A 10,477-nucleotide genomic window follows, 5' to 3' on the forward strand; every position below is an offset into this window, starting at 1 on the left:
GGGGGGGGGGGGGCGGGGGGGGAGGGGGGTGGGCACGGGGGGGGGGGGGCGCGTCTTGGGGATGGAGGGGCGGGGACACAGGGGCCCACGGGTGACCACTGCGAGGGGGCATGTCTCAAGGATGGAAGGGCGGGGACACGGGGGCTAGGGGTGACCACTGGGGGAGGGGGGCGCGTCGCAGGGGGCGGAGGAGGGGTGCGGGGCTCACCCCACGGCATAGAGACTCCGGATCGGGGCCGCCCAGCCCCGCCGCGCCGCCTGCCTGGCGAGCAGGCCCTCCGCGTACTGGTAGGTGAGGAGGCTGGGCTTGCCCATCAGGCCCGCATAGCACAGCTCTCTGCCCGTCACCTTCCGGTAAACGGCCTCCAGGCACAGCAGGAAGGTGCCGTGGCCGAACCTGCCAGAGGAAAAGCAGCTCTCGGTCCCCTCCCCGGGCCCCAAGGCTCAGACATGCCCTGTGTGCCACCCTCTCGCGGTGGCACAGAGCACGGTGACAGGGCAAAGTGAATCACTTCTGATGAGAGGCCGTCACACTTAGGATGTGCATTGATGGCCTGCGACTATCTGAGGCCAGCGTCTATTGAGCGCTGTCCCAGCGCTGGAGATGGCACAGCACGTTCGACCCTTAGAAAAACCCAATGAGATGGCGTTCATTCTCCTCATTGCACAGGTGAGAAAACTGAGGCCCAGAGATGGAGTAACCTGCCCAAGGTGTGGAGCTGGAACCAGAGACCCAGCTTCAATTCTGCCTTGGACTTGGGCAGAATACTGGCTGGCATCCCACCTCACTCCTCGGTGCCAATTTCACTGAGCACACTGCCACCGAGTGTCAGAAAGCACCCTCCCTGCCCCCACTGCAGTTAAGTGTATGGCCAGTGACTAAGCTACAGCCTAAGTGTCAATGAAATCACAAGGGCTGGACTAACCTCCTGGAAAGTAGCCTGGAAACTGGGGAGGGGGTGCTCATCTCTACCCTCCCTGTACTCCCTCCTGCTGACTGGAATGCTAACATGATGGCTGGAGATCAGGCAGCCCTTTTGGACTACATAGTAAAGGGCTAAGGTGCCTGTGTCCCTGATGGGTGGACTTTTTCACAATAACAAACTTCCATCTCGTTTAAGATTCTTTTCTTTTGGGTTTTCATCCCTTGCTGCTAAATCAAATCCTATCGGATACTGTTCAGTATCCTGAAGTTACATTCCAGTGTCACTTATGTATATACTGAACTCTACTTTCAATTTTGAAATTATTGAATGAAAAATTGATCTCAAATCTGCTTTATAAATAGTAATTTGCCTCCTGACATTCAGTCCACAGCCTACATAACCAACCCCCTTCACCTAGTGTCTGCAAACCCGAACTCTAGGAAGAAAGTTCCAGAAAAACTACCTGACCTCGGGCTGCAGAAATGCACTTGAGAGAGAACACAGTGATCCCCATCTCCTTGGGCTCAGTGTTGGGCCCTCTGGCCCTCAGTGACGGATCCACCACACAGCTCACTGGGAGGCAGGGCAGGGGGAGAAACTCCAGACTTTGGCCTCGCAGACAAGAGCAGCCAAATAGCACCAGCAGCTGCCCTTCCAGGAAGGCAACCTGAGGGCTAGCGAAACGGCAGCCTGTGCTGTGCTCAGTGCCGGGGCGGACGGGGTGGGGGCCTGCCTGGAGCCTGAGGGCCTCTGAGGAAGTGACTGGTCCAGGGGCCTCGGAATCACGCCTACTCTCCCCTCCCCAACGTCTTATGTGCGGAAGGAAACAAAGAAGTGAAAGAGCCAGCGCCACAGGGTGAAGGCAGCCAGGGAAGGGCAGCTGGATAACAGGAACTGAACATCACTTGGGTTCCTATAGCCAGAAAAAGCGCGTCCTGTTAAGACTCTATCGGGGCCGGGGGTTAAAGACCATCTCGATCCACCTTCCGTGCTCAGTAAGTGGTAGTTTTCGTTTATCAATCAGTATGTGAAGTGACCCTGGAGACTGCTCCCAGAGGCCAGGTTACCATGGCAACTCCAGGGCCTAGAGGAGGGGTCTGAGCCCAGAGCACTGGGGCGGCTCGAGGCGCCGTCAGGACTGCCCAGGAGGCAGCTGGAGGTGGCCCCCACGGCCAAGGCAGGGACCCCGAGTCCTCACCTGGGCATCTTGGCTTCGGCCATCCAGAGGAGGTCCGTGTTGCTGGCCAGGACAGGGAGGTGGGGATAGGGGGCCGTCGCCAGACCGGTGCCGGGGTTCCCATCACTGAGGAGGATGTCCATGATCAGCTGCAGGCTCGTCTCCCAGCGCACGGGCTCCCCAAGGAGGAGCACCCCTGCAGAGTGGGGGTGGGGTGAGCCGGGGTGCCGGGCGTGGAAGGGCCTGGGGAGGCCTGGGGTGCACGGCCCCGCTGGGGGCATGGGTCCCAGGAGGTGGACGAAGCCGAGCCCAGCAGGAGCTCCCGAGGGCTCCTCAGTGTGTCCACCAGGACGCCTTGAGGGTTAGAAGCAAAGAAGCAGCAGCCCCTGCTGACCGACGCCCTGCCCAGCACCCCACCCGCCCGGCCACGTACCCCAAGCCCCAGGGGTCACTCAGCTACATGGCGGGGAGACGGGGGTCACAGGCCTGACGCTGTCCACGTCCCTCTGGGACTGTGGGCCAGTTCTCGCCGTGTCTAAGCTTCCTCAGCTACACGAGGGTAACACCCACACTGGGAGGAGGATGAAATGAGACCTGACAGAGCACGGAAGCCACGCTGCACACACGTCGCCAAGGCCAGCTGCAAGACCGGGGAGCTGGGCCAGACTGTGGCCCCAGTGCGCAGGCCGCCCCTGGGACATGTTTCAACTGTCGCAAGGACTGACACTCCTGGGGAGGCCCGGGAGAAGACTGGGATGCAAGAGGCTCAGGACATTTTGCAGAGTCAAAACCTTCCCCACGTCTATTAATAGCTGACACTCACACAGGAGAATAAATTGCTTGTAATTAACTGAGGCGAACCCTAATTCCATTCCACACAAAGTACTTTTTGGTAGACTTTTCATAAACACTGATTTTTCCAAAAATGCAACTATCATGTTAGTCAAGAGAAGACGTACTTTATTTTTTCACAACTTTGCCAAGAGTTATTCCGCATTTTGGAAAACCGCATCACCAGTGACAACACTGCTCCTAATTTCTGAGTCACCAATGAAACACACCTGTAAACACACTGCATTGGTAGCTGTAACATTCATGGGGATTCTACTTTTGGTATAATCATTTCGCTACTTAATTATGCCTTCTTGGATAATTACTACATATTGAAATGCAGATGACCTTACTAAAAAACGTTTCCTTTTATTTCTCCCTATTACAATTAGGGCTTTACCATGAATTAATTAATTTTTAATATTTGCGTATAGGAAAGAATTCATTTAGGGTAGTAAAGGGGACATTACAATATTTTTGTTACCCAGGGAGAACTGGGCTTAATAGGGCTGAGAAACACTGCACCAGGTTTCCTTAGGTAGCTTTCCACACTTAGATTTTCCTGGAACAATAGGGCAAGTGACACGGGGAAGGAAAGATTAGCAGCTAACGTCTCAGAGGTAGTGACTGGCAGATCCGAGACCAGAGCCCAGGAGACCCAGCACCCAACGTCCCAGCCACACTGCCAGGCTGCAGGGCCTGCAGGGACAGCCCGCCCACATCACACAGCGACCTCATTACCTTCGATCGCAGGGAAGTCGTTCCGTGGGAGGGGCTGCGAGAGACCAAGAACAAGCCCGTCAAGGCCACGGTCACCTTCCACGCCCGGTTTCCAAGGGCTGGGAGGAGAGCCACGTGCCTGGCGGACGGAAGACCCTCCGGTGTAGCCCAGGCTGAGGGGAAGCGGACAGGACCGAGGGCAGGGGCCCTCGGGGACAGGAGGGCAGCGCGCTCAGGCCGGCCACACCCCAAGCCAGTGGCGCCAAGCGTGCGGGTCAGCCAGGGGACGGCTGCTCAGCTGTCCTCCTCCAGCAAGGACAGGAGGTGAGAGTCTGGAACCAGGTGGCAGAGGATGAGGTGAGCCCAGGAAGGGACGGGAGCTTGACATCACTCAGGAGGCAGGGGCATCACTGGATCACCGCCTGGGCGCCATTCCTTCTAGGAACAGCTCTCCTGCCCTTGGCTCTGCCAGTAACCAGCTGAGACCTGAGGTGAGCCGCGTCCCTGGGCAGGGGGCGGGGCTGTCTCTGAGCTGCTCTGAGAGCCATGCCAACTCTGGCACCTGGTTCTGCACATAACGTGCGCAGCTCAAAGGTGCGGGAGCCCTCGGAAAGCTTGGGGTGGGGGGACTAGAGCTACACAGACAAACAGAAGCAGGCCTGTCCGCTTATAACTGCAGTTCATCAAACTTTGACATGCACTGACTTCGAACAGGCGGTGACAGACACTCTGTGATAGACACAGAGTTCACGCAGGGAAGGAGAGGGCGAAGGGGCATCAGGAGACGGGCGGTCACTCTAGAGGGTCGAGAGGCCCCATGACCGCTGGTCGGAAAAGATAAGGTTCAAATATGAGCCAAACCCAAAGGAACCCGAGCAGACGCTCAGAGCCGCCAGTGCTTTCACAGGAAGCGCTTGCCACCAGGCCAGCCCTCTGTAAGGAGCTCCAGGACCGTAGAGCAGTGATTAACTTAACACTAGCGGTTCTCCAAGCAACTCTAGGAAAGCTGGCAAACCACAAAACTACCACCTGGGGGGACACGAGAGCTCTGGGAAGAGAGGGGACAGCCCTGCTCACCACCCCCGACAACGTGTGTCCGGGAACAAAGGCCTCAGCCAGACGTGCCCTCCCCTCCGAGAAGGCAGCTCGCAGACGGAAGGGCTGCAGGGTCAGCGGGGAGGCCCGAGCGTGTCCCATTACCGTGGTCTTGGGCCGCCGCTGCAGATCCACCATGTCCAGCACAGGGAAGGCCGCCCGCAGCTCGTCCACTGTGACCACGTGCTTGAAGCCCAGTCTGGAAGGAGTTCAGGAAGCAGAGCTGCCCAGTGCCGGGGAGACATCTTTAAAGTGAGAGACCCACCGCAGCCCACATCAACCCCACCCACCCCGACCGCAGACAGAGCCCCGTGAGGCCAGTGCCAACCAGGAGCACTGCAGGCAGGCGTGGGCGCAGGCGGTGGGGACACCCGGGGGCCTGGCCTACTCTGGGCACCGCCCACGCAAAGGCACACAGGAAGCCCCATCTCGAGCTCACGCTGGCCCAGGGCCACGAGAACCAGGGCCCTGAGGACAGTTCAGAGGAGACTCCTCGGCGGAGAGGAAGCCGAGCAGGGTCTGGAGAAGCCAGACCGGAGCTAAATCTGGACGATGGACCGGATTCAGCCAGAAGGGAGGCCGTGGGGAGCACGCCCGCTGCAGCCTTACCCTCCACCACCTGCCGCCGTGTTCCTGTCCTCAGTCCCCACTGGCAGTCACAACTGGATGCAGGTTCAGATCACCTCAAAACACATCTCCCCAGAATGATGCTTCCGTCAGCAATAGAACCGCACAGACCCGTACTCCTCAGCGTTCATGTCTGAGGCTCCTGAGCCCAGCGCTGTCCTTCCTGGCCCCCTTCCCCACCCGACCCCATCCCGGCCTCCTGCTCCGGGCATCCTCCCAGCCTCCTCTCAGCAGGCTCCCTCCTGTGGCACAGCCACAGCCCCCATGAAGCCACAGGTGACCCCCCCAGTGTGGTCCCCCCCCAGCATGTGACACTCGGACCCATTCTGCTCTTCCCAGCCTCTGGCCACACGCCGTCCTAACCGCTCCTGCACTGTTTCCGGTGTGTCACTCCGCCACCTCAAGCAGGAGCCCTGGGGAAGCACCAGGCGTGTGCCGCTCTGGCCCCTGAGCATGCGGCCACGCACAGGCGGTGCTCAGCTCCCTTGCGTTTGCGAGCAGCAGAGGAATGAGGTGCTTCAGAGCAGGGACACACCCTCACTGAGTCCACGCCCAGGGCTGAGCTCCCTGCAGACACGCTCAGGGAGCCGTGGGTCCCAAACCGAACCACAGAACCGCCTGGGTTCTCAGACCCAGTGAGTCAGACTCTGCAGGGAACGGGCAGGAATCTGCTCTGTGAGCTGCCCAGCAGGCCCCGAGGCGGTGGGCTGGCTTTCGGGAACCCCCGGGCACCAGGGCTGGCCACCCTGGAAGATGCCCTCCCTCCCTCCCTCCCTCCCACAGGCGCCCAGAGCTCCTGACCCCGGTCCTTTCGGCCGGGCAAGGACAGCAGAGCAGGAAGCAGCAAAAGGATACGCTCGGGCATTTTCCACCAGGGGCCCCTGCCCAGACACCAGCATCCGCTTGCTGTGGTGCTGCGGGAAGAGCTTCATGGGGCTGTGGGACAGTATCACCTGGTCGGGATCCACCTGCAGGGCGGCCGAGAGATGGAGAGTAGAGGACGCGCGTGTGAGGGCAGGTGAGGGCAGCAGCGGGGAGCTGGCTCCCCGGCCCAGGAAGGAGAAACCTGCCCAGAAGGGGGGCCCAACCCTTCCAGAACTACCCCAACAGGTGTGAGGGGACCCGGACACCAGAGCCCGCAGGAGATGTGGCCACCATGGGCCCCACCGGCCCAGCTCCCAACACCCCGATTTCTCAGCCCGACTTGGGTTCGTGCATGAGCACAGACCTGCCTCTACCTCTGACTATTTTCAGTTCTACGTAAAGACCTGGCTTTTCAGCATTTATGCTAATGGCAACTGCGCAGCCCCACTGTCCAGACACCAGGGTAGGAACCAGTCTCCTCCCCGAGCAGTGTCTCCCAGCTGATCGGCACGGGATTTACTCTCTCGGTTCCAAAGGACTCCTTCCAAGAACCAAATCCACTGCCAACAAAGAACATGTCCATGTGGGGACGGTGGGAGCCGCAGGTGGGTGACGAGGGACAGAGCTCGTTGAGCTGTGTCATCTTACTTATGAGAAACGAGGGCTGTCACTTCAGAGTCCCACCTGGCGCACGGAGATTTAGAAACACACGTCCCTGAGGCCAGGAGGAAAGATGGGAACGGCCAAGTCCGCAGGTGGGACTTCTGTGCTCAACATGTACATTTTCATAGAAAATGCCCCTGCTGATGAGGCTCCACCCTCTGAGTTCGGCCTTGAACTTCAAGTTATTTTTCCAGCAGGAAGATGTGTACTGGGCTCATCCATATTGTCCCCCCACAGGGCAGGGGACACAGGGCTGGAGAGGGGGCTCTACGGGAACCAGGTCCTCAGCCTCCTGTCTCCGGCTGCTCCTTACCTGGAAGCCCAGCAGGGCTGACAGCTCCTGGGCTTTGCTGCACTGTAAGATGTTCCCCGCGTTCGTGACAAAGACCACGGGCACCCGCAGCTGCCCCTGGGGGTCCACGAGCCTGCGGAAGGCCTCCCTCGCAGCGGGGATGACCTGGTGGCCCCGAACCAGCACCCCATCGATGTCCAACAGGAACCCGAAGGTGGGAGGGCTCTGCACGGAGGGGAGACGAGAACGGCCCCTGAGTCGAGGCAGAGGGGACGGGGGAGGCTCATCCCCACCCTCGGGCCGGCCCGGGGCCTCGAACGCAAGGCGAGGACTTGGGGTTGCCGATAGGGCAAATCCATCTGCAACAAAGAATTAAGCCTTTTCAGGTATTTTTAAGCATATAACTATTTTGTTAAAGTTATTTTTGCATAATTAATATAAAGGACTTTTTTAAATTGGAAAATAGAGAAATTCAGAAACAAGCCCAGCACTTTAAAACAACCAATCAGTATTTCCTTTCATCTCCTTTCTCTATTCTTACGTTTGTCACGCGGCTATGACTGCACCTTATATGTCCAATTTTGCATCCTGTTTTTTTTTTTTGCTTGACGTGAGGCATTTTTATCTGTTACAACAGCCTTCATAACCGTCTTTTAGAATTTTGTTTTATTGTAACAACACACAGAGTTTTTAAAAAAAAAAACACTCAATTGCTACAGACAATACAGAAAAAGAATTTTTAAGTTTCTTGCTTCCACCTCTGCCCAGTACCATCCCCTCTTGTGTATTTTCCAGAAACTTTTCATGGATGGTTCTACTTTCTTACCTTTTAGCTAACACACAAATGGTACTATGTTGTGCTTTCTTTTCCGTCTTGCTTTTTCTCGTTGGTATCCCTTGGTTATCTTTCCATATCAATACACACAGACCTACCACCTACGCATGTTTCTGGCTACATAATATCCTGAATGAATACTCTGCTAACATTAGGTTTCCCCTATTTCAGACATTTAGGTTTTTCCACATTTCTGCTACTACAAATTATGCTATAGGGAACTCTTCATGCTTACTGATTTTTCCATATTATGGACTTTTCCTTAAGCTAGATTCTTTTTTAAAAAATTTATTTATTTTTGGCTGCGTTGGGTCTTCGTTGCTGCGCACGGGCTTTCTCTAGTTGCGGTGAGCGGGGGCTACTCTTCACTGTGGTGTGCGGGCTTCTCATTGCAGTGGCTTCTCTTGTTGAGGAGCACGGGCTCTAGGCACGTGGGCTCAGTAGTTGTGGTTCGCGGGCTCTAGAGCGCAGGCTCAGTAGTTGTGGCGCACGGGCTTAGCTGCTCCGCGGCATGTGGGACCTTCCAGGACCAGGGCTCGAACCCGTGTCCCCTGCACTGGCAGGTGGATTCTTAACCACTGCGCCACCAGGGAAGCCCTTTTAAGCTAGATTCTTAAAAGCAAGAGTAATAAGCCAAAAAAGTGCAAACATTACAGTGACATAACACCTACTGACCAGTTGTTTTCCAAAGCAGTATCAGCTCACGTGGACCCTGGTACCCTTGCCAAGGATGATTTTCACAGTGTCAAAGAGTTTAAGTACCAAACATCCTGTTAATTTCAAAGTTTAAAAAAGTGATTATCTCCTCTCAATCTGCATTTCTTGGATTTACAAAGTTGAATGCTATCCTTTTTAAAAATTCATCCCATTTATTATTTTATGAACTGTTAACATACACGATGTTTTTCAGTTGTCAGAAAAATCCAACCTAACCTGTTTGTCATTTTCCTTTTGTTGGCGCCAGCTAAGTCAAGCCACTTTCATCGCACACACATTGTGCTTATGTTCAAAATACCCTTATTTTCCTAAAGGTACACACAGAAGAATTTAGGGTTCAAACGACAAGAAATCAGGGATTTGTTTTAAAAGCCACAAAAAAAAAAAGTGTGGGGGGGAGATAAGCAAAGCAAGTGTGGCAAAATGTTAATAAGTGCTGAATCTAGAAGATGGGTTTTAGAGTTCATAATATTGTTCTTAGATTTTTGACAATTACATAGTTAAAAAAATAAAACAGCTTGTTTGTGCTGATGGCTGCCAAAGTTAACCATACAGTTTTACTGGTCTTAGTGGCCATATCCTAAATAGTCACATGATTTGCTCTCTTAGACATAAGAACCCACAGACCCTGCTACTTAGAACAAGGAAGTCTCAGGACCATTTAGCAATATTCCCGATGCTCCCTCATCTGTTGGACAATTTAGCAATATCCCCGACGCTCCCTCATCTGTTGGACAATTTAGCAATATCCCCGACGCTCCCTCATCTGTTCTGTGCAGTGTGTAACCACGACCCCCAACCCCTCGAGAACCAGGCACCCAGCCACCTAGAAATGAAAGGCCCCCAGTAATTGTTAACAAACATGCCACAGTCCTGTGAGATGTTAGCAAGAGGGGAAACATGGGGAGGGGTGGTATGTGGGGCTTCTCTACACTTTCGGCTGAGCTTTCCTGAAAACCTAAAACTGCTCTAAAAGAATAACATCTATTAAATTTTTTTTTGAGTGAAGGCACCGCGAGAAAAGGACACAGGGTTTGATTTTTTTCATTCTTTTTTTTTTCTTTTTTCTTTTCATTCTCTTCTGTATCTGTATTTTGATTTTTCTTCTTTCTCACTTCATGTTTTTTTAAACTAGTCCTGGGTATTATGCAGATTTTCTAATTAAAGTTCATATTTGTGGCAGTGATAAAATGTGTGGTTTTTTACTAAATATAAAATAAACAAAAAGGACCTACTGTATAGCACAGGGAACTATATACTCAATGTCTTGTAATAATCTATAATGGAAAAGAATCTGAAAAAGAATATATATGTATAACTGAATCACTGTGCTGTATACCTGAAACTAACACAACACTGTAAATCAACTATGCATGAATTTTTAAAAGTGCAGTCTTAGTGGTCCAGTGAATTAGAACTCCGTGCTTTCACTGCCGAGGGCCTGGGTTCAATCGCTGATTGGGGAACTAAGATCCCACAAGACGCATGGCGTGGCCAAAAAAAATATTAAAAAGTTAGAAAAAAAGAAGTGTGGGGGCTTCCCTGGTGGCGCAGTGGTTGAGAGTCCGCCTGCCGATGCAGGGGACACGGGTTCGTGCCCCGGGCCGGGAAGCTCCCACATGCCGCGGAGCGGCTGGGCCCATGAGCCATGGCCGCTGGCCCTGCGCGTCCGGAGCCTGTGCTCCGCAACGGGAGAGGCCACAACAGTGAGAGGCCCGCGTACCGCAAAA

The 10,477-nt window shown here is 54.4% G+C and overlaps 1 protein-coding gene across 1 annotated transcript in view; it reads right to left on the minus strand.

The window, feature by feature from the left end:
* The window catches only part of HDHD5 (haloacid dehalogenase like hydrolase domain containing 5), a 21,330-nt gene that overhangs the window by 467 nt on the left and 10,386 nt on the right, over positions 1-10,477 (minus strand). Inside the window, 6 exon segments of the mRNA XM_007469523.1 lie at positions 200-397; positions 2,125-2,299; positions 3,676-3,709; positions 4,855-4,948; positions 6,232-6,344; positions 7,217-7,420. Of these exon segments, the coding sequence (XP_007469585.1) occupies positions 200-397; positions 2,125-2,299; positions 3,676-3,709; positions 4,855-4,948; positions 6,232-6,344; positions 7,217-7,420 (818 nt within the window).

This window comes from Lipotes vexillifer, unplaced genomic scaffold (genome assembly GCF_000442215.2).
Source record: "Lipotes vexillifer unplaced genomic scaffold, Lipotes_vexillifer_v1.1 scaffold395, whole genome shotgun sequence".
In the NCBI taxonomy this organism is placed as follows: Eukaryota; Metazoa; Chordata; class Mammalia; order Artiodactyla; family Lipotidae; genus Lipotes; species Lipotes vexillifer.